This window comes from Canis lupus, chromosome 25, assembly GCF_003254725.2.
Source record: "Canis lupus dingo isolate Sandy chromosome 25, ASM325472v2, whole genome shotgun sequence".
Classification (NCBI taxonomy): domain Eukaryota; kingdom Metazoa; phylum Chordata; class Mammalia; order Carnivora; family Canidae; genus Canis; species Canis lupus.
This window is the reverse complement of record NC_064267.1, coordinates 48,587,413-48,611,630: the sequence shown is the minus strand read 5'-3', so window position 1 is coordinate 48,611,630 and position 24,218 is coordinate 48,587,413. Positions and strand designations below refer to the sequence as shown.

At 45.8% G+C, this 24,218-nt stretch overlaps 2 protein-coding genes, 1 long non-coding RNA gene and 1 pseudogene across 4 annotated transcripts in view; 1 reads left to right on the top strand and 3 right to left on the bottom strand.

Moving 5' to 3' along the window:
* The window catches only part of RAMP1 (receptor activity modifying protein 1), a 37,765-nt gene extending 33,375 nt beyond the window's left edge, over positions 1-4,390 (bottom strand). Inside the window, exon 1 of one of the 2 annotated variants that reach the window (XM_025463608.3) lies at positions 4,274-4,390. In XM_025463608.3, coding sequence (XP_025319393.1) covers positions 4,274-4,325 — 52 coding nt within the window. In that variant the 5' untranslated portion in view covers positions 4,326-4,390. Of the gene's footprint in view, positions 1-1,516; positions 2,870-4,273 lie in introns of those variants that run through there. The other variant, XM_049101039.1, reaches the window with a different exon arrangement.
* Positions 2,868-13,008, top strand: LOC125753612 (uncharacterized). Its single transcript, XR_007405800.1, has 3 exons — positions 2,868-3,230; positions 3,724-3,926; positions 8,388-13,008. It is a non-coding gene; the product is annotated as an uncharacterized LOC125753612 (long non-coding RNA).
* Positions 12,275-24,218, bottom strand: part of RBM44 (RNA binding motif protein 44) — a 41,091-nt gene continuing 29,147 nt past the window's right edge. Inside the window, 3 exon segments of the mRNA XM_025463603.3 lie at positions 12,275-13,287; positions 21,896-22,040; positions 22,177-22,322. Coding sequence (XP_025319388.1) covers positions 21,911-22,040; positions 22,177-22,322 — 276 coding nt within the window. The 3' untranslated portion in view covers positions 12,275-13,287; positions 21,896-21,910.
* On the bottom strand, positions 15,195-21,888 carry LOC125753611 (TATA box-binding protein-associated factor RNA polymerase I subunit D-like; annotated as a pseudogene).

Genomic DNA, 24,218 nt, shown 5'->3' with positions numbered 1-24,218 from the left:
TCGCGCCGAGGCCTTCATCAGACTCCGCGCGGCCTGTGCCCCTCCGGGCGGCGCCCGCTCACCGTCCCCTTGCTCTGCTGCCCCAGGGACCCTGCGTCCCTGCCCCCTCCTTGAAGCGCCCGCTCGTGCTGGCTGCGGGGGCACCTGTTAGTGTCCCCGAATCCATAAGAAGACGGGACGCTGAATCTGGTTAAAACAAACAAAACTAAGTGACGCAGAACAACACCCAAGCGTGGGCGGTGGAGTCGTCCAGCGCGAGACTAGGAAGCCATAAACCACAGCGTCGTCCCTGACGCAGTTGAAGTCCACCCGAGAAGGAACCAACGGCCCCTCGCACCTGTCAGGGCGGCCACCGCCCAAATCCCAGCCAAGGACACGTGTCGGGAGGACGTGGAGAAACGGGACCCCCGGGCGTCGCTGCCGGGAGCCCACGCTGCTGCCGTTGTGGCGGGAGGCGGTAGGGCAGGCGCCGAGCTGGTAAACACCGTGTGGCGACACAGAACCACCGCGTGACCCAGCACACGCCGGAGGACAGAGCAGGCCCGCCAACGGCGCGTGCACACCCACGGCCACGGCGCAGTGGTCACAGCGGCCAGGAAGGTGGAGCGAGCCGGGTGTCCGTCAGCAGGCGCCTGGATGGGGGCGTCTGGGGGGCGCAGCCTTCGGTGGAGGGTCTACCTTCGGCCCAGGGCGTGACCCCGGGGTCCCGGGATCGAGTCCTGCGTCGGGCTCCCTGCGTGGAGCCTGCGTCTCCCTCTGCCTGGGTCTCTGCCCCCCCCCCCCCCCGCATGGGTCTCTCATGAATGAATAAATAACGTCTTTACAAAAATAAGAAAATAGTTGAGTGCTTTCCCCAAAGCTCCCTGATATTCCCATCTACGCAGCCAGCAGCATCTTCCTTCACAGACAGACCCATAGAATCTTCCAGAGGCAATAAGCAGGCAGCGAGAAAGCAGACCTTGGGTGTCAGCATCACAGGTCCTAAGGGATTATGCCTTCTAGACCTCTTCCCCTGACGTGGGTTCTGCTCTTGGATACGTGAACTGCTCTTATTCGGGCTGATGACTGGTCAGAAGGGGTGACAGGGCAGTCATCAGAGTCCAGTTATTTGCTCGGGTCCGGTGCTGCCTTTCGGCCTCCCAGGTGCGTGTGGCTCAGGAGACTCCTCCGTGGTGGGCCTTGCGGGCACGGGGTGCAGAGCCCCGGAGCATCCGCTGCACCCCAGCTCCTGTGAGTGACCAGCGGGGGAAGGGGGCCCACCTGAGGGACAACGGGGGGGGGGGGGGGGTTGGGCAGCCAGGGAAGGCTTCCTGGAGCAGGCAGGCACCTGGGGGGGGACGGGGACGGCCCCGCAGGGCAGGGCGCAGAGGGGGGCGGGGCCAGGGCTGGAGAGCAGGCGGCTGGTTTCTGCTCTGCTCCCAGGAGGCACCGTGGGAACCGCCCGAGGCCCACGGGCGCCCGCCCCCGAATCCCGGCTGCTGGGCCCCCCGGGACCCGGCTCCGCAGGGCTGCTTACCACCGGGCCTTTCCGTGTCGAGGAGAATATGGAGATAAAACAATGTCAGGGCGAAAGAATCGTCCGCGGGCAACAATAACTTCATTATGTTAAAATGAATAAGGTCTTGTGTGGGTTGGGGGCCCCCCTGGTGCCCGGTGTTGACGTAACCCTCGTCCGGGCACCGGGGAGTTCTCCAAGCTGTTCCTCGGGCCGCGGTCGCCCAGTCAGGGAGGGGGGAGGACTGGTGACAGGCTGGTGCTGGGGGCTCCGTGTGCGTGTCAGGGGGACAGTGTCCTCTCCTCTGGTCTCCACGGCAGAGGCGGGCGGGCCCAGGCCGGGGCCGGGAAGGAGGCTCTGGGGCCCGTTCCCGCCCCTCCCCACCTGCCCTGCAAACGCGGTGGCTTCACGGGGTGAAACCTCCACCCGCGGGCTCCCCCTGAGGCTCCAGAAGGGTCAGGAGACCTCTGTCTGTCTGTCTTGTCCTGGTCCCCCAGCCGCGGCTCACAGGCTGGGACGGGGCTTCCCCTTCGTCCCCGAGGCCGCTCTGTGGCCAGGCCTGAGCTGGGGTCCCCAGGGAGGAGGCCCACCGTGCCAGGGGGTCCTCAGGAAGGATGGGCTCTGCCCCTGATGGCGGGGGGAGAGGGGGGACACTGGCAGCCAAACCTGGGGGTTCCACTTGGTGGCTCAGCATTTTCACTGGAATTCACATCACAAGTGGCAACCACACTCGGCCAGACCCAAATTTCAACTACAGAGAAGTTGTGGAATTGGTTCATTCTGGGAGAAGAAAAAAAACAAAAAACAAAAAAACCTCGGGGGGTACAGAAGAGACATAGCCTGAAGGAAGGATTCCACCCAGAACATTTCCTGGGCCTGTTGCTCCCTCCCACTTGCAGCATGGACATAAGCGTCTCTCAGCAGCTCTGGCCTACGACTGACCGGCAAGCGTCTGTGGAAGGGAGACAAAACCCCAGAAATTTCTCCGTGCAGGGGAATACCCAGGGAATGCAAACAAACACCCTGAGATGACGAGCAACCTGGGCCAGGCGACAGCTCATAGGAGGCAGCGTCAGCCAGCGCACCTGAGTGGGGGGCGGGCTCCCGACAAGAGTTTACAACAGACCTGGCCATCACAGAATCACCCCGGTCCTCTGAAAACAGCCTTTTTTTTTTTTTTTTTTTCTGATGGAGAAAAAACTTTTCATTGGCTATATACGGAGTTTATAAGATGCATGTGGTCATTTCAGAGTCTTCCGTGAACAGAAGAATATGCACAAAGCCCAGGTTTACAAGAGCCTCATTGTAAAACTGTTACAGATAAGTTCTTGAACCTATGGACTCGCATACTTGAAAAAAAAAAAAAAAGAAAAAAGAAATTCCACATTGCTATTTTGGGTAGCAAAATCTGCACTGCCAAGGAGATATGGCTCCTATGAACAACTCGGGAAGAAAACACTGCGTGCGCCACAATTCTACTAATTACTGCTGGGCTCTGATGACATTAGTTTACTGATAGCCTCGTAAGAGTGGTGTTTATTTGGAAAAAAAAATAAAAATAAAGCTATCACATTAGCCAGACTCCTCAGACTAATGTTAAGATTATCGGACTTTGGACTTCCACCAGAATGTGGGTTATTTTCCCGGTCAACAAGGAAGGTCTTTATATATTCTCATGACGTGGTGTTTATTTACACAGGCTTTAGAAGGTGCAGCCTCCGGACACCAGCAAAGAGTATGTATTTGGTCAGTTATGTTTAAAAAAAAAATGACACAAGGCAGCTCCCTGCCCTGTTAGCAGAGAAATGTTCATTTCTTAGGAGGTTAACACAGTAAATCCCACGTCAAGCCAAAGGGATCCTAACAACAAAAGGAGACAATACTATTTTAAGATTTTGCTTTATGCAGAATTTCAGCCAAACATTTTAAGAGGCAAGATCAGTCGTTACGGGGCCAGCAGATGCGAAGGGTTTCCTGCCGAGCCTGGCTGGCCGGCCTGCCCTGCGGGCCCAGGTCCTCGGGTGGCCCCGGGCCATCTGCCCTGCTGCCCCCAGGAGCCAGCGCAGGGGTCACCCTCCACCAGCAGCAGCACTGGGGCGGGGGGGGGGGGGACCTGCATTGCAGGTGCTTCTGCCCGACATCACCTGTTCCGGGAGAGCCCACAGGTGCAGGAAGCAGCCTCAGGCTGACCCCCCTGATCCCGGGGCTGCTGGATTCCTCCCCTCAAGGGCCCTACACACAGGAGATGGATCCAGCGGCCGGAGCGGTTTGGAAAGATTTCTCGGCACTGCGACAGGAGAGCCGTGAGGACAATTTCGCCGTCAATCAGGCGAAGTCGGTGCAGGTCCCTGCTGCCCCGGGTCCCGGTGTGGGTCCCCGTGTGGGTCCCGGTTTACAGCCCGTCTCCAAGCAGAAAGCCTCCTCACCGAGGGTGAGTCCCTCCCTGAATTTCTACCAGCCGGAGGCCCCGAGCTCACAAGCAAACAGGCTTGGAGGCTGCTCTGCTTTTTGCAGACACTCCTGGGGGCCCGATCCAGGTCCGCAGCTGCGTGCGACCGCTTGCCAGCCCCTGAGCGAGGGGGCCCGCACCCGTCCCCGCGCTGCGCCCCAAGGTGCCTGCTGCTCGGGGTCGGGGCGCGGCGGGGGCACAGGTGCGGGCCGGTGCGCTCCCGGGCGCGGGGGGAGGCGCGGTGCCCCGGCAGCCCCGGCCTGCCCTCGCCCCTCGCCCTCGCCCTCGCCCTCGCCCTCGCCGCCGCCAGCGACCCCGGCCCTACTCACCCAGCAGCAGCCAGACGCTGCGTCGCGGGAGGCCGCGCAGGCTCCGAGCCATGGCGCGCAGCGGAGCCGGGCCGCCTGCAGCACTGAGCCGCCGCGGCGCCGGGGGCGGGGGCGGGCGCGGGCGCGGGCGCGGGCGGGGAGCGGAGGCGCGCGCAAGGCCCTGCCCACCGCGGATGGGGGGGCGGCGGGGGGGGGGCGGGTCTCCAGGGGCGGCCCCGCGGGAGGACCTCTGGGCGGGCACCTGCGGGCGGGGGGGGGGGGTGATGGGGTGGGGGTGATGGTGGTGATGGTGGTGGGCGGGCACCTGCGGGGGGGGGGTTGATGGGGTGGGGGTGATGGTGATGGTGGTGGGCGGCCACCTGCGGGGGAGGGAGGTGATGGTGGTGGGCGGGCACCTGCGGGGGCGGCGGGTGATGGTGGTGGGAGGGCACCTGCGGGGGTGGGGGTGATGGGGTGGGGGTGATGGTGGTGATGGTGGTGGGCGGGCATCTGGGGGGGCGGTGATGGGGTGGGGGTGATGGTGGTGATGGTGGTGGGCGGGCACCTGCGGGGGCGGCGGTGATGGTGGTGGGCGGCCACCTGCAGGGGGGGGGCGGTGATGGTGGTGGGCGGCCACCTGCGGGGGGCGGGGCGGTGATAGTGGTGGGCGGGCACCTGCGGGGGGGGGGCGGCGGTGATGGTGGTGGGCGGGCACCTGCGGGGTGGGGCGAGCCGCGGGCAGGCGCAGAGCGAGCTGGGGGTCGCGGGCCCTCCCTGCGGGGCGCGCACCGGGCTCGAGCTCCGGGAGGCCCGCGCCGCCGTGGCCCAGCAGGGAGGCTCTCCGCGACCGGGCAGCTGAGTGCGAGCCCGAGCGCCGTCCTCTTCGTCTCCTTGCCCGGGGTCAGCTCCGCGGCCAGGACCACCGTCCGCTCGGCTCTCCCCCGAGGGGCGGACCCCGGGGCTCCCGCGGGGGCAGACGCAGCCCCGAGCTAGTCAGGAAAGGCCGCCCCGGGAGAGCCGGCTGAGTGCGCGGACCCAGGGGCGGGCACGGCGGGTGCCCCGGGGACTGCAGGCGGCCCAGCGGTGGCGCCCTAGGGCGGCCGGAGAGGCCCCTCGCCTCTGGAGTGGAGGAGACGTTGCCCCTGCCCGGGGCGCGGCCACCTGGGCTTGCGGGCGCCCGGAGACCTCGGGGGTGTCGCGGGAGGAGGAGAAGGGCTCCCCGGGTGCACGCAGGGCCCCGCGGCGGTGAAGCTCTCCGGGTGGCCGGGCCTCCCCCGCGCGGGCGCCGCCTCCGACGCCCCAGGGCAAGGGGAGCGCTCAGAAGCCGCCCGAGGCTCACGGGCGCGGGGGCAGGGCCTGCAGCCCAGGGCGGCTGGCGGGTGGAGGCAGCGGAGCCACCTGCTGTCGCCCCCGCTCCAGGCCCGCTGCGCCGCGGGGGCGGGAGGGCTCGGGCTCTCCCGGCCGCCGCCCCCTTCACTTCACAGGCAGGAGCCCCCAGGACGCGCGGGCCCCTCACTTGGGCTTCCGAGGCCGGGCGGGAGCCGCGGGTATGGCTGGGCCCTGGGCTCTGCTGTCCCGTAGGACGACGTCTCGGCCCGCGGCCGCCGTGAGGGACAGGGGCTCCCCCACTCATCAGACTTGCCCTGCACTCGGCTCGCCTGCTTCTCCGAGACCTCTTGGGGGCTCCCGCACTGTCACCCTCAGGCTGAGCACGAGGCGTTTTCTGGCAACATTTTGTCTTTGCACCTCCACCGCCCGGAGAGGATGCGAGGTCAGGGTGGGGCACCACGCCGTGTCCCCTCTCCGTGTGCCCTCACGTGCCCCCAACAGATGCGTGCCCTGTCGGTTCAGGTACTTCGCAGGTTCACCATTGAGAGTGCCCCAGTGTGTGCGTGCGTGCAGGCGTGTGCGCTGGCCTGTGTGTGCAGCCGCCACCCTGTGGCCCGCGGCCCCGGGGTCTGGGTGAGGGACACCCAGTAACTACTGCAGGCTCCCTCCCCCGCAAGGGGACACCTGCCCCGCTGCCACACCACGGAGTCGGGGCTCTGCCCTGGCTAAAGTCTGTGCAACAGTTAGCGCTTCTAAGTGATGGCAGGGGGCGCTCGGGAGGATGCACGACGGAGAGCTGAGCGACAGCCGCGGGCGACCTGAAGGCACCAGCTCCACGGCGCACTGAGAACTGCTCAACTTACTAGATTCAAAATCAGCAGAACAAGGCCTCTGCTTCCAGCTGCGACGAAGTGACTGGGACTGGATGTACCCCCCAACCCAGGACACGGGACGGGGCCGACACCACAGCTGTCACGCTGGAGCACGCAGGGACAGTGAGGTAGGCCCAACGGCTCGGGCTGGAGCTTCCAGACCTTGGGGCGGCAGGAGCCCAAGCACTGCTGGCCACAGCGCGGAGACGCAGGACCAAGGCCCCAGGGTGGTGGGGCTCGGGCTCCAGCCTAGCGCCAGGTCTGCGGGGCGTCAGCCAAGCCTCAGCCTGATGCCCACGGACACTGGCACGCGAGGCTGCCACCCGAGGCAGAGAAGCACCCAGGGAGGCACAGGCTGCAACAACCAAGGGGCACATGGCGCCTCCCACCAGTCTGGGGGTGAGCAGAGTGTCTGCCGGTAACCAGCAGGGTACCCTTGGTAGGCAGGAAAAGCCACCCGGGCTGCCCTGGGGCCACCTCGCAGCGCCTGCAAGGACAGACAAAACCCAACGATTTCCAAGAACAGACACTTAAAGAACAGGGCACCCCGGGTGGTGCAGTGGTTTAGCACCACCTTTGGCCCAGGGCCTGATCCTGGAGACCCGGGATCGAGACCCGCGTCGGGCTCCTTGTATGGAGCCTGCTTCTCTCTCTGCCTCTGTCTCTGCCTCTCTCTGTCTCATGAATAAATAAATAAAATCTTAAAAAAAAAAAAAAAAGGAACGATGCACCAGGGAACCCTAAGGCAACTGCATGAGTGACTGGGAGTCCTGCCGGACAGGAACACGTGAACTACTCGGTGGAAGCTGTTCTGTGAACCTACACATCCAAGGACATGGATGGACCGCAAGCACAAGAATCATGGAGAAGAAAATACACCAAGGCACATCACAACCGAGGTGCTCGACATCAGTAATAAAGAAAAAATCTTAGAAGCAGCCAGACAAGCACATTACACACCGAGGAACAGATTCAGATGCCAGGAGAGTTCTCAGGGGAAACAGGGCCAACCACACGGGGATGGAGCGGCAGCGTTAAGTACTGGAAGAGAAAAACCAACAAAAGTTCTGTAGAGTTTTTAAATGATTTGCTGATAAAAACAAGGGAAGATTTTGCTGGTGTCCTCACCACTAGCCTAGCCTTTTAGTGGTTAGGTTTTAGTCATCAGTGATGAATGAGTGGTTCCAATGTTACGTTTGTAAGCAGTAACAACTGAGTTCTGGGATTTGTTTGCGTAGTACGATTGTAAGGCATTAAACAAAAACAGCTGTATCTCAGGAGCACTTAGCTTCATCAAGCTTTAGTTTTTCAAATCTCCCAAGGAAATCCTGCTGGTAAAACCCCAACACTTGGGACTTGGAAGTGGCTGAGAAGTGCTTGCATAGTTTCTGATTTCCCAAAATGCTCTCCCCAAAAACAAACAAAAAACAAGTGAAAAGTAAATTCTGCGTAAAAACTCCGTTGGCAGCATCACTCGGAGAATTTTAGAGCTGCAAAATAACTTAGAGGAAAGTCACCAAATGCCAGTGTGTGATCTCTTGCACCTCATCCGCCCTCAGTGAGCCAATGGAGCTTGAGAACAGGGGGGTGGGGGGCAAGAGAGGGAGGCTGGCGAAGGCCCTAAGATTAAATCGTAATGTCCATAAAACAGTCCAAGAAATAAAAACAATTTTCCAAATATCCCTATACCATATACATTGATAAGAGAAAAGTCAATCTATCCAGAGCTACCGCAGAAAATGAGGTAAGATTTCACACACATGAACTGAGGACCCACCACCCTCTGTGAGACGCTATTACAAATGCATAACATAACCACACACTGGAGGGGATCAGGAATAAGAAACGCACCTGAGTAAATTTAGAAAAGTCAATATTTTCATTGTGCAATGTGAGGCTAAAGACACTGTATGCAAATGCTGTACTTCTCACAGGGCCGTGGTCTGGAAATGCTGTGATGCCTTCAGGTGTATACCAGGAATGAGCACATCGAGGTGAGTCTGTGTGCATGGACTCACAGATACGCCCATTTCCTGGCTCTGTCTGCAGACAGGGCCTGAGGCCAACTCCGACAGCAGTGAGCACCCGTGCTGACCCGATCTTGGCTTCTGTATAGCATTCTCCAGTAAAAGAAGGTGGAGTGTGTTGGAGAAGAGGCTGATTCCAGGGCAGGACAATACAAGGTGAGCCTAACATGTCCTGTGGTGCCAAACTCTTGAGAAAGGATGGCGGTTTTCAGAGAGACAGAACCCAACCTAACAAAGCTCATCTCTAAGGGCCGACGGCTCCCAATTCCTTATGGAATAATCTGAGTAATGAAGTAAGAGATGACAGTATTGTACTTTAACTCACAGACCAAGTAAACATCAGTGAGTTCACATGGATATAAATATTTAACTAAATAAATGGTGTAGAAGGACAGCTTTTCCTTACAGGTAAATTCTGAGTATAAACATAAATGGAATGAAAGACATACACAACCATGAGACAAACACCACGAGACTGTTCATTTCAGGCAGGCTCTGCTGATGGATGCTAAAACCAGTGAACAAAAGTTTTAGGAGAAACAGGGGTTTTCATACTATCAAAGATCTCCCTCAGCGGCAAAGGAAACTTGGTGACTTCACAGTGGAGAAACGCAGCCGAGGCCACCACTACCAAGTGAAGGACATGACCTGTAGACCTATCAGGTACCCCCACACTGAGATTCTGATGACACAGCACTTCCGTGGTACTCTTCAAAAAATGCATCACCTCAGTCGAGTCAGGAGAAAACAGCTGGTTAACTGTAATCAAGAGGCATTCTACCAAGTAGCCAGTCAACAGTCATCAAAAGCATCAAGGCCATGAAAGACAAGAAAAAACTTAGGAACTGATATAGACTAGAAAGGATACAGGAAACATCAGAATGCAACGTGGAATACTGGATTGGGTCCTGAAGCAGAAAAAGAACACGAGGGGCAAACGCTCGTGAAATCTGAGTAAGATCTGTGTCAGGAACGTTGGGCCAATGTTAATGTCCTGGTTTTGATAATTTTGCTATGGTTAATAAATTGTTAACCCAGAGGAAGCTCAATGAAGGGCACATGTGAACTCTGTACTATTTCCACGACTTCTCTGTAAGTCTAAGTGCTGATAAAAAGTCAAACAGCTGTTTACCAAATACTCATTCTGAGCACTGCCCATGTGCCTGTTTCCCAGAAGTTCTTGGTGAACGCTACAACCATTCTTAATTATTTCAAGATTGTGTGTGTGATAGAGAGAGAGAGGTATGAAGGAAGAGGCCTCTAGATCCAGCCACGCCTGAATTCATTCCTGGAGTTGTCAATTATAAGCTGATTTTCTTTTTTCTTTTTTTGCTTTTGTGATAGACTTGTATTTTTATGATTTGTAGTGGAGTATCCTCTCACTAATATGCTAACTTATGGCCTGCTTCATCCTAAGACATATTGAGGCAGGTTACAGATGCTCATAGAAGAGAATAAACATAAATCAAGAAAGCAAAATGAAAATAAAGCAGCAGGAGATACAGCAAAGCCAGAGTAAAGCTACTACACAAAAAGCAGCACCATAGCACCCCACTAGCTGACAGCATCACCATCAGCAGCACACCGACTGAATGCTTGTTTTATTGTAACAAGGACTGTGTTTCACTTTGCGCCATCCCTACGGGGGAAGACACTCACCTCCATTTTACACACCAGACAACCGAGGCACAGGGAGATTACTTCCCTTGATCAAGGCTAAACAGCTAATGGAGTTGGGGCAGGAATCTGAACCCAGGAAACCTGGCTTCAGGGCCTGCATTCTTAAACAGTTCACTATGAGGCTTTCAGCTTCCTGGCAATGAATGCAAAGTCATTTATGGCACTCATTGTACAATAACGAGATTCTCTGGTGTCGGGAGACTGTTACTATCAGCCCTAACTTCATGCTGTTACTAAGATATAAGTTCTACATAAATAATAGCAGCTGAGGAGTTTTATAGCACTCACAGCTCACGCACAACTGCTTTCCCTCCAATAGTAAAAACTTAGGCAAAGACACATGGAACCTGAAAGCAATCTTACACAGTTCCTGACAGTTTTCTAGAGGTGACAGTTACAGCCGTATTGGCTTCCTATTGCTGATACAACACATTACCACAGATTTGGTGATTCAAACAAATTTATTATCTTATTCTTCTGGAGATCTGAGGTCCGACATAGGTCTCACTAGGCTAAAATCAAGATGTCAGCAGGGAGGGCTACATTCCTTCTGGTGGCTCTAGGGAACAACCTGTTTCCTTGCTTTCTCCAGCTTCTAGAGGCTACCCTCCTTCCTTGGCTCCTGGCTCCCTTTATCCATCTTCAAAGCCAGCAAGAGCAGGTAAAGATGCTTCTAGAAAGGCTATTTCCCTGATTTTCTCTTTTGCCCACCAAGATGACCCAGGATCATCTTCCAGGTCAGCTGTTTAGCAATCTTACTTACTTCTGCAATCCTAATTCCCTTTGCCAAGTGGCACATTCACATGTTTTGGGGGATGAGGACAGGACAGCCTTGGGGCTCACTACTCTGCTGACCACAGGAACTAATACTTATTAAGCATTTTATGTGCCAGGTAAATACCTGATAAGTAACAATGATATAACAGTGAAAAAGCCGCAAAATTAATAGACATAGAACCCTGGCTGGAGAACTATTCCTTTAAAAAGAAACTACTGATTATACTGGGCTTCTCACTTACACACATCATCTTCCTTGACCAGAATCGACACTGGCGTCAGACAGCCCACTGGGAGGTTCTGGTGATAATCCTAGGGCATCTGCAACATTCCAGGCCTCTGATGGTCTCCAAACATAATTATTTGTATATTCTAGTTGACATAGCTAAAGCACTCTTGGTCATCCCAATTACCACAGTCTGAAAGAAAAGTGATTCTGACCAATAATACAAGAATGCCAAAATTATCTGAAACTTGGCTAGTTTGAGATCTTTGAAAACTTGGGCAATTTAAACAGTCTTTTGAATTCTACAAGAGTTTTACATAATTAACTAATGTCAAATTAGAGATTTTAGCAAGTAAGATAAATATTGATTTTTCACTTGTTGTTCCAAAAGATGCACCAGTGACTCCAGTTGTTACATTTACTTTGGGAGGCTTCACAACAGTCATCAGTTACTGGTCATAACTTTTTGATCTATAAATGTCATCTGAGCTTTCCCTTTAGTCTTTGAACAGGACATATTTATTTTTTTAAAAACCCTGAAAATTATAATCTCAAATGATCCCTTCTATATTTTCCTCCAAATTGAATGCAGTAACTTGGTCTCTTTGTATTCTAAAAGGGGATTCCGCTTCAGCAGGGCTGTTTGGAAACAGATGACTAGGAGTACACTCCTTACTGTTGCCAGCATGTTGAAAATGAGGTCTAGTCCCTATTTCAACTTGATTCAACCTTAACTCCGAATGCAGCCTTTTAACACGAATAACCATACAACTTAACATATGGGAAACAATCTCCACAATTCTCGGATTCTATTAATTTGATATCTGGCCAAAAGCAATGATTCTCAAGTCTCATTTAAGAACCCTTTCAAATTATTCTTTTGTATCCTGGAACCCAATTCCTGGCAGACATGTAGGGTGATTCTGCCAATACCTGGTGATAAAGTAATCTATGAAATAAAAACCCAAAGTCCCTTAAAGGAAGAAACTTTTGATATCCAGTAGTTTGCTGGTTAGCCTTCCCATCCACGGGTATTCCACATAAACACCCGGAGGCTCATTCACACTTGGAAATGCCATCAAACCTGCAGAAGGTATTACATTTACAATGGTACTATAAATTCTGCCTTTATTAAATGCAAATACATCAAATATAAATGTTAAATGAGGAGTAACTTTTAATCAAGCGATACCAACTCCTGAATGCTTTCAACATTTTAAACAGTTGAAGAAAACACATATTTAAATGTTCATCTTAATATTGGTAAAGCTGCAACTTTAAACAGTATGTGACTTTTAAAAAGTAAACCATTAAAAAAAAAAAAGTAAACCATTAAAGAAATTTATAGGACATACAATTAGTCTTGGAAAATTGTTGTTATTTACACTTTAACCTACCAAAGCAGAGCTTGGTACAAAACAAAAATAAGCAACGTGGTGACTATTTAAATTTAAGTGCTTTACCAAAGCACAGAAGGGTTCCTCTTCCTAGTGAAAATAGGGAAAATACATCCAAATGTTTTATACTGCAGTAAAAAATGCTTTAAATATATCACAGCATAAAAAACCAAAACAAAACAAAACAAACCAAAAAAATATATATCACAGCATTACTTTAATTATCTTGGAAGTTTAAAAATATACACATTCCAAGATATTATGTGTCTATGAAATCAAATTGTTTATTTATGTTATCCTGTGGTCCAATCTAAGAGTCTTAAGACAACTGAAAACTGAAACAAAGAGGTTCAGGTAAATTATATTCTTCATGTGCAGAAATTATTTCATGGACTCGAACAATAAACCTTCTCTTGGTCACTAATTTTAAAAACAGACACGACCATTTTCTCTAATCCAAAATATGCAGCTTGAAGTCTCTAAATAATAAGTCTGAAATATGAAGCTCATAAACATTAAAATTATCTTTTTAATATAGAGAAGATTGTTATAATGTAGAAACAACGGCTGCTAGATGTGAAGAGGCGGCTATAAAGTAGAATATCTGCAGCTAAATCCACTTATTGATAAGCCTATTTAATCACATCACCTTGCTATTACCACAACTTTTTCCTAAGTGTTGCAGAACATTCTCTGTAGGAGGGAACTCGTCCTTTCCAAGGAAAGTCTATATAGATCAAGAAAAAAGGAGAAATCAATCATAAAACATATTGATTATACTAACTCCAATATTCCACAGAAAGATCTATAGAAGTCCCCCCTTCTCTGCACTCTTACTTCCCGAGGCTTCATCACCCGAGGTCCACCAGGGCCCAGGAGCAGAAGCAGACGACCTTCCGTCTCAGGTCCTGTCAGGAGGTCATCAGTGGTCACCTACCGCCACGTCACCTACCTCCCTCATCTCGTCTCATCACGGGGGCATTTTACCATCACACACCACCACAAGGAGGCTAGGCACAGTGTGATTTCAGAGACACACCACATTCACATGACCTTTATTACACTATGTTGTTGTAACTGTTTTTATTGGTGGTTGTTGTTACTCTCTTACTGTGCCTACTTTGCGGATTAAACTATCACAGGTTTGTGTGTACAGGAAAAAGCACAGCATACATGTAGGGTTTGGTACAATCTGTGGTTTCAGGCACCCACCAGGGATCTTGGAAGGTATCCCCGGAAGAGAAGCAGGGAGGGACTACTGTAGTTACTTATCAGGGCACTCTGCTACTAAACCAATCGACATTTAACTTATTTTTCATGTTTACGAATATCAAAAATACTCATTTAAATTCTATCCCTTGACGAAGTGTATCACTAAACACTACTGCATCAAAACAAACAGGCCACCAGATATCATATCCACAGAGAACTATTCAGACTGTTTCAACAGAGAAAACCGGGTATCGTCGTGGTAAAAATGTGGCAATGTCGTGAACAAAAAAAAAAAATCTGTTCTATTCCCTATGAAGTATCTCAGCTAGTATCATACAGATAGACTCACGAACTGGTTTATTCATGAATTCCTACTACATGAAATTTATTATTTTGAAAACAAAGATGTCCAGTATAATACAGATATCTCCCTCCATGGCGAAGGCCTGGCCGGTTTGCCTGCAGCCCATACTAAAATATTTGGGTTCCCTAAGCTTGCAGTTCTTCCTGTAACATAACCGCTGTATGTGTGGCATCACCTGGTCCTCACTGGGTTGCCTACTGCTACTGCTGCAGGGAAAGAACTCCTCTGTCTCTGTCCCAGGAGGCTCATGTCTTTTGCCAGCATTAATGAAACTATGGCAAGCGAACTTGTTAGTTTGCATGTAAAATGAAGTCTCAAGGCCCTGAGAGTTCTCATGAGAAGAAAAGATTTGACATTTTGTTTCTTGCTTGTTCAGAATTTGGTCACGTATAGATGGTGAATTTTATCAACAATTTCTTCATCTACTGAAATAAGGTAATTTTCCTCCATTGTTCTCTTCACAGGGCAAGTTACACTGATTTTCAAATGTTAAAGGAAACTTCCATTCCTGAAATAAAGTCAGCTTGGCCATAAAGTAGTAGTATTCTTAAAAATTGTTGGATTCAGTCTAATATTTTTAAAAGAATTTCTGCATCCACATTCATGAAATTGTTCTATAATTTTCTATTCTTGTAATGTTGGTCTGGTTTTGGTATCATGACTATACGGATTTCTCTGACAACCTTAAGACTGATATTTCTTCTTCCTTAAATGTTTGAGGAATTCATTAATATAGCCATATAGCCATCTGAGCCTGAATTTTATTTTGTGGGAAGAGTTTTATTTGATTCAATTTCTTTAATAAATACAAGACTAGTAAAACTTTTCTATACTTTTTTGTTAAATTGAATCTTCCTAGGAAGTTGCCCACTTCATAAAAATTTGAATATATTATAAAGTCATTCACAATTGTCCTCTCATCTCTTCCATGACTGTAAGATATGTAGTGATATTTCTTTTGTGAAAAATATTCTTTACCTTGTTCTTACATTTTTTGCTTTATCAGTTTCATCAGGGGTCTGTCAACTTTATTATATTTCTTCAACAATCAACTTTTGGGTTTATTCATCCTTACTGTATATTTGTTCTTACTTCAGTAGCTGTCATACTTCTTGTACTTCCTTGGGGCTATTACTTTTTTTTTTTTCTAACTTCTTGAATAACAGACTCTGCTCATGAATTTTGTGTCATTTTTATGACACAGGAATTTAAGGCTATCCATGTCAAGTTACCAAGCTCTAAGAGCATCCCTCAGGTTTTGGTGTGGATTTTCATTATCATCCTTTAACTAAAATCTATGTTCTAGTTTTCATTATGTGATTTTTTTTCTTCCACTCACTGGTTATTTAGACATTTATTGCCAAACATAGTGATTCCCTATTTATCTTTCTTCGGCTGATTCCTAGGTTATTTATTTATTTATTTATTTATTTATTATTTATTTATTTAATAAATAAATTTTTATTTAAGATATTTGACAAAGTTAATAAAATTTTTATTTAAGATATTTGACAAAGTTAATAAAATTTTTATTTAAGATATTTGACATGTAATTCCTTCTGCCGCCAATCACCATAGTTCCACCAAAGCCAGAGTGATGATCTTCAAAATAGCACTTTTAAAACAAACTTTTGTTCAATCCACAGCTGTCACTGTCCAGAGGTCTTCTTGGATCTCCACTTGAATATGGACATACTTCAAAAACTCCCCACTGTAATCTTTGAGGTCCAATTTCTTTAGAGCCCTTTAAGTCCAGACACTGTTTTCAAGTGAAAAGCCTTAATATTCATATTCCTATCTCTTCCTTTTCAGACCATTCTATCCTCTGTCCCATGTTTTTGGATTTTTATGCTCTCTTTTTAGACGCAGCTTCTTCAGTATAGTCCTCTTGTCGTAAATACAGATTCATTTTCTTTGGTATTTCAGAACTTACTATGGATTCATTATTGTCCACCAATTTGATATCACATCCATCATCATGTTCAAGAGTTGTTGCAGCCTCTTCCACTGTTTCTGACTCTTCAATAGGAGAGAGAGATCCATCATCATCCAAGTATTTGTATCTACGACTGTCAAAATCTTCCCTTTCTAAATCTTCACCAACATTCATTTGTTTCAAGGATTCCTTGAGATAGTATTCATACTTCAATTTTTCAAGGTAGTTGAAAAATCCTCTTGCCACCGCTTGCTCAAAGCTTAAAATCTTTCTCCATGGTAATGGCGTTTTTACATTCTCAGATTCTAAAAATGGGAACCCAGATCCTTTGTCTTTAACTTGTTTCTTATTTATTCAGGAGCATCTAGTGGTTTTTCTTCCTTCTGGTCTTCCCCTTGGTCTTTCTTTTGGCTTATATTTCCTCTTTTTACGTTCCTTTTTTTTGAATCTTTCAAAAATAGCTTTTAAAGTCAGGGGTCTTGGTTCAAAAGAGGAGTCACTAGATGAATCCCTTGCTTCAACACCTCCAGATGAACGAACAAACTTTTTTTTTTTTTTTCGAACAAACTTTTTAATAGGGTTTCTTTGCCCCTGTTTTGGTGAGTAAGGGACACACTGAGTCTTAAACAAGCTGCTACCAGAAGAATTATCACTTTCATTGTCAATTTCTACAGCTGAATTAGATGCCATTATAGGTTAGGAAAATTCGTTACTTATTCTCCCCCAAGTCCTCTCCACATTGTATTCACCACTTGTTTGCTTCAGAGTTCTCAACAACCCCGCGGAAGGAAAGGATTCCTACGTTATTTAAATTGTAAGCAGACAACAAAGGATTTTTCAATCCTTTAGTGTTTATTGAGACTTACATTACAGTCTAGCATATGGCCAAACTCTGTAAACATTTCAGATGACCTGAAGAGACTTAACGTTGCAGTTGTGATGTGCCTTACATTCTATATGATGTCCAGAAAGTCAAGATGGTTATTTGGATTGTTCAAATCATTTATATTATCCCTGTTTTTTTTTTGGGGGGGGGGCTTCTTCTACCAGAGAGGTATGTTAAAATTTCCCATTATAATTGTAAACTTGGCAATTTCTCCTGATAGTTCTGGAAATATCTGTTTTATATACGTCACGATGTTTTACCAGATACACACAAATTTCAAACTGTTATTCTTGGTAAATTAAATATTTCTTCAGTAATTTTACTGCTTTAGAGTCTACTTTGTCTAATACATTAATATACCATGGTTCTTTTTCCATCCTTTTATCTTCTTCTTTTAAGATTTATTTACTTGAGATAGAGAGAGAGAGAGAGAGAGAGAGAGAAAGAGAAAGCACAAGCAGGGAAGGGGCAGAGGAAGAGGGAGTACCAGGCTCCCCACTGAGCAGGGAGCCCCATAGGATTCCATCCCAGAACCCTGGGATCATGAGCTGAGCCAAAGGGAGATGCTTCACCAACTGAGCCCCCAGGCATCCTTCCATCCTTTTATGTTTTGATAGCCTAATATTTTTAAGACGTGTTTCTGGAGATATTCTATAGTTGGTTTTTAAAAATCCAATCTGGCAATCTTTCATAAGATTGTCTTATGAGTCTTTCATAAGACTCATATGAGTCTTTCATAAAAATTTTTTGTTCATTCACACATTCATATTTAAAAATTGACATAACTGGGCTTTCATCATCTTACTCAGTGCTTCCTATTTGCTCTGCCTATTCTAATGTGTTCTTTTCACTCTCCTTTATTACATACTTTTGTAGATTAAAAAACACTTTTATTAATCCATACCCCCTATGTTAGCATTGGTATTGTAAGTTTTTAAATATTGTGGCTAAAATATACATAACATAAAATCAACCATTTTTAAGTGTACAGTTCTTTGGCATTAAGTATATTCAGACTGTTTGGCAATCATCACCATCATCGATCTCCAGAACTCTTCCAGCTTCCTAAACAGAAACTCTTACCATTAAACAGGAACACCATTCTCCCCCTCCACCAGCCCAGTGATCACCATTCTACTTTTCTCTCTATGAATTTGACTACTCCAGGTCCCTTGTAGAAGTGGTTTCATGCAATATTTGTGCTTTTATGACTGGCTTATTTCACCTCTCTCAGTCTTCAAAGTTCATCTATGTTGCTCCATGGGTCAGAATTTCATTTCCATCAAGGCTGAATAATATTCCATGGTATGTATATATCACACTTTGTCTAGTCATCCACTGATGGATGTTTGGACTGCTCCCACCTTTTTTAGTTCTTATGAATAATGCTGCTTTGAACACGAGTCTACAAATTACCTGTTTGTATCCCTGCTTTCAGTTCTTTCAGCTACCCAGAAGTGGAACTGCTGGATCATACGGTAATTCTATGTTTAATGTTTTGAGGAACTGCCTTACTATCTTCCATAGTAGTGGTGGTATTCCCACCAGCAATGCATGAAGTTTCTTCACTATCACTTGTCATTTTCTGTTCAGGGTTTTTTGTTTTGGGGGTGAGTTTTGTTTTTGTTTTCTGGTAATAACCATCCTAATGGATGCAAAGTGCTGTGTTGTTGTGGTTTTGATAGCATTTTCCTAATGACTGAGTGATAGTGAGCATATTTTTATGTGCTTATTGGCTATTTGCTTATCTTTTTGGAGAAATATCTATTCAAATCTTTTTCCCATTTAAAAATTATGGCTTTTCAAATTGTTGCTGAGTTGTAGATATTCTTTATATATTTTGGATATTGACCCTTATCAGTACTTCCTCTCATTCTGTGAGCTGCCTCTGTTGAGAGTGTCCTTGGATGCACATTTTTAATTTTGATGAAGTCTAATTTATCTATCTTTTCATATCCAAGAAATCATTGCTAAATCCAGTGTTGTGAAGCTTTTCCTCTGTTTTAAGAGTTTTATAATTTTGGCTCCTCTGTTTAGGTCTTTGATCCATCTTGAATTAGTTTCTGTATGTAGGTTAAGGCTCCAACTTCATTTTGTGTATGCTTTAAAAATTGTTCTTTTAGGGGCACCTGGGTGGCTCAGTCGGTTAAGTGTCTGCCTTCAGCTCAGATCATGATCTTGGGGTTCTGGAGTTGAGCCCCACATCGGGTTCTCTACTTAGTCATTGGGGAGTCTGCTTCTCCCTCCCCCTCTGTCACTCCTGCTCTTGAGCATGTGTGTGCTCTCTCTCAAGTAAATAAATAAAATCTTTAAAAAAAGATTGTTCTTTTACGGATTGCCCCAAAGATTACAACATGCATCCTTTACTTACCAAAGTCTGATATCAACTGATATATGTGTAGGAGGAGAGTTAACACAGCAGAGCTGGGACTGCTCTCCTTAGAAAGACCTGATTGCTATGCTAGCTCTTGACTAGAGTCTAGGAACTTGGATTTTGGAAGGGTTTCCACCAATCCCAGAAGTGGTAAGAGTGGCTCACTGTACTGTATGAACAATATGGCTTATGTTGAACAGTTGCTTTCCTTCTTAGAGTCTGGAACTTTGGTATGCGCTAGACAGTGGGTCCTATGTTACCAGCCCCCAATAAAAATATTGAGCATTGATTCTCCAATGTGCTTTCTTGGTATACAACATTTCATATGTGTCTACTGGATGTCTTTTTATTTTTCCTGCTTGGGATCTGAAAGGGTTTTATTGACTTTGCAGCTTGATGTTTCTCAACACTTAAAAAATGTTTCAGACATCTTTTTTTTTTTTAAATTGTGTTCTATTTTCTTTCCCTTCTTTTTGTTAAAACTCAGTTGCACACATATACCTCTCACTCCGCATCTTCTGTTTTCTATCCTTTTCTATGTCTGTGCTTCATTCTATAGTTTCTTCTGACCTATCTAATTCTCACTTCCAACTATTTGTCTAAAATGCTGTAGAACCTATTGACTGAGTTATTAAGTTGTTCTATTTTTCATTAATGGAATTTCCATTTTTAAAATATTTTCAGTTCTATATTGAAATTCTCAATCTTGTCTTCTGTCCCCCTGAATATAATACATCTGAATCAGTTAGCTTTTGCTGTGCAGTAAGTCATCTTCAAAACTTCATAGCTTAAAACAATGACCATCTATTTAAGCTTCTAATTCTGCCAGTTTAGCAACAGGCTGGCAGATGGGGGATTTTTCTCATCTTGGTTGGGCTTGCTCATGACTCTATGGACAGCTGCCAGGTTGGGTGGGTTGACCTCCTGATCTATGCCAGGTTCCGTCACATGTTTACCAGCAGCTGGCTATAGGCTGGAATGCCTTGGCTATGCTCCATGTAATCTTTTATCCTCTGACAGACTGTCTGGGCTTCTTCACGTGGCTGCAGCAAATTTCCAAGAGACAGCAGAGTAATCAAGTCCTCTGAAGACTAGACTTGGAAATGGCACAACTTGTCAAAGCGAATCAAAACGCTAGTCTAGATTCAAGTGGTGGGAAAACAGACTCTACATCTTGATGAAAGGAGCTTCAAAATGACATTGCATTCAAAATGACATTGCAAAGGGTCACAAATGCAGGGAAGAGAGTAATTATGGCCATTTTTGCAAACAGTCTATCGATTTATTCTTTTAAGTGTCTGATAACTTAAATATCTGGAGTCCCTGTGGGCAGTTTCTATTGTCTAGCATTTATGCTAGTTTTCCTTTATGTGGTCTCATTTCATGTATTAGTTATTTTTGATGGTGCACTCTTATTTACAAAATAACTAATATGTGTGAAATTGCTGGTAAAAATAATTTGAAGCCTAAAATTATATTACTTTATTCCAGATAATTTTTCTTTTCTGCTAGGTGCATGTCAGAAATAACTGTAGATCATTTCACTCCAGCTCAGGCAATAAATTCTGATGCTGAGTTACAGTCCCTCTGAGGAACTATGTGTTTCTAGTTCATAGTTACTACTAGAGTACAACCTGCTGGAGTTCCAATCCATTGCTAAGAGTTCACCAAGGCCCCATCTCCCTCATTTCAGTGCTATCAGAAGGACTCCTTAAACTAGCTACCCCTCTTGCAAGTAATACCAGGGGAAAAGTGGTCCCAAATATTGGGCATATTTCCCTGAGACTCATCTCTGTCCCATGGCCCACTAATTCATCATTACCTGGATGGCTCTCCAGTGCCTTGTTTAAATAGATGTTCTTTACATTTATACAGCTTTTCTAGCTGTTCTCTATAGCAAGTTGGCTTTAACTATCTAGATAGCAATAACTGAAAACAAATCTCCATTCACTATAACAAAGAATTCTATGTTTGTGCATATAATTAAAAATATATACACAAATTCGTTGGTACACCTTTCTGCAATAGGTAGAGCTTATTAATTCCCTTCCCCTTGAGTGTGGATTGCATACAATGACTCACACCTAAAATGTGACAGAAACCATGAAGTGTGAGTAGGTCATGGAGACACTGCAGCCTCCATATTGTTCCCTCTCTCTGGGGAAGCCAGCTGCCACAATGTAAAGACTCTTAAGCAGCCCCAACGGAGGCCTGTGTGGCCAACAGCCATCTTAGCAGCACATCCTCCAGTCTCAGCCAAGCCTTCTAATGGCTGCAGCCCAGGCAACATCTTGACTGCAACATCACAAGAGTTCCTAAGGGAAAACCACCTGGCTAAGCCACTCCTGAATCCTGACCTGCAAACTCTGGGATGATGAATGTCATTTAAGCAATTAAGTTTTGGGCAAATGGTTTTGCATTAATAGTTAACTAATGCAGTATGTTTGTGTCTTAATTTTATACTTATTTTGTTACCTTAAATTCAATACTATTTTTTATTTGAAAAAATCAATAGCTTAACATTTTAAAGTAATATTTAAATATAAAGATATACTTGATTTACCTCTTGTTGCTTCCTTTATTCCAAACTGGAAGTAGAATTTTTCAAAACAGACGAAGTCATTTCCACAATAGTATTAATAGATAAGCCATTCAGAAAACCTTTATGATTTATTCTTACTTCCTGAAGAGCATCTATAATATGTTCTCTGTACGAGAGAAAAACACACATAAGCACTTGTTCTTTCCAAAGTAACACATTCTAAATATGGGTAAGTTATCACACCGAACTATATTTTTACATAAAAATATTAAAACCACTTAAAATAGAATTGCAGCCATTACCTACTAACTTCTGGATGTAGTTCAGCCAGTCTCTTCATGATTTTGGTAAAGCTACGTAGATTCAGTGTATTTGGAGGTATGAATTGAATAGGTGGGTCAGGTATTAATTTAGTTGATTCAATCTGTTTACAATTCTTCTTGACACCCTAAATAAACATTTAAAGTTTTCTTAAAATCAGTGACCAATAGATACTTTGGCTTAATTAAAATAAAATTTAAAATTACAAATGGTAAAATAAAAGTTCCTACGAAATTTACTTTGATTTGGGATTATTTATACCAAGTAGATTTTTTTGAGCCATGTTCAGAGCCATATTTAAAAAAAAAGTCACACATGTTTTCTAACAGTGGCAAAATATTTGAAGCTATGTCTAAATTAGCCTTTCTCAACTGGAATTACTTATCTGAACCACAGAACACAGGTGTTAACTATTTTCTCAATTTCTCTAAAGATAGGACATAACTAGTTCCATTCTCAGTGCACAGGAGAGGGGTTAATTCACTACATACAGTGGATATCTTAGGCTTATAGCATGGAGGCTTAGTTCTCTTACCTGACAGAGAAACACTAGTTTACATAGTAACTATAAATATTCTAAATTTTATTTACTAAATATGTAGTCAATACAAACTATATGCCCAGAACTGGACTACATATTATGGAAGGAAAACTAGTCATATACAACAGAACCCCCTCCACCTATGAATCTTACAATCCAATTGAACAGATAAAATTAAAATGGTTAATTAATTACCATTAACCATGCAAGTAGGCTATAAATGGTATGAAACCACTATATATCCCTTAAAAGTGAAAACTAAAGGAAGAACTGAGACTTTAAGTCTAGATGAACAGACTGGGCAAGATACAGAACTACTGTCTCTCTCCCATCAGAACATTAGTAGGTTTCACTATACAAGAACACAGAGTTCTACGCTGTGTTGTTCAGTGCTGCTTTCCCAGAATGTGCCCAGAATGTTTATGTATACGATTGGCATGCAATAACTGTTGAACACATACGAGTTTGGGATCCAGTAGTTTAAGTGAGTTCAAACCACAGAAAGGATGAGATTTCCAAGAAAGAACCAAATCACTACTAGACCATAGTAATAGCTACCATTAGGTGAGTGCGTTTTCTGTGGCAGGCACTCTTCTAAGGTTTTTTTCTGTGTCAAACTCATTTAAACCTCACAACATTTGTGGAGTAGGAACTTTTACTCCCATTGTAAGACGAGGAAGCTCAGACGCAGAGATTAGGTAATTTGCCCAGCCACATAATGAGTAGGTAGCAGAGACAGGCTCTGCTTTTCATTGTAGACAGTAAATATTTTCTAAATAGATGAATGTAATGAATAAATGTTGAGAAGCTGAAAAAAGAAAAGTGCTAATAGCTCATACATTAAATAAAAATTAACTCAAAATCTTTGTGACTATGCGTTTTGCCATGATTTCTTAGATACAACACTAAAAGCACAAGTTAAAAAGTAAAAAGATTGATAAATTATATTTCATAAAAATAAAAACTCTTTTAAGATGTATTAGAAGGAAAAGACTAAGTACAGGTTAGAAAGAGTATTCCCAAATCATGGATGTATCTTATAAAAGGTGTGTGTACTCAGAACATTAAAAACCTCTCAAAGCTTAATAATAAACAATTCATCAATCGATGGACACTTGGGTGGTTGCCATAATCTGGCTATTGTAAATAATGCTGCTATAAAAATCAAGGTCTATGTATCCCTTTGGATTAGTATTTTTGTATTCTTTGGGTAAATACTCAGTAGTGCAATTTGCTGGGTGATAGGTTACTTCTATTTTTAACTGAGAAACCTCCATAGTCTTTTCCAGAATGGCTGCACCATCTTGCATTCCCACCAACAGTGTAAGAGGGCTCCTCTTTCTCCACATCCTTGCCAACATCTGTTGTTTGCTGTGTTGTTGATTTTAGCCGTTACGACATGTGTGAGGTGGTATCTCATTGTGGTTTTGATTTGCATTTCCCTGATAAGTGATGTTGGGTATATTTTCACATGTCTGTTGG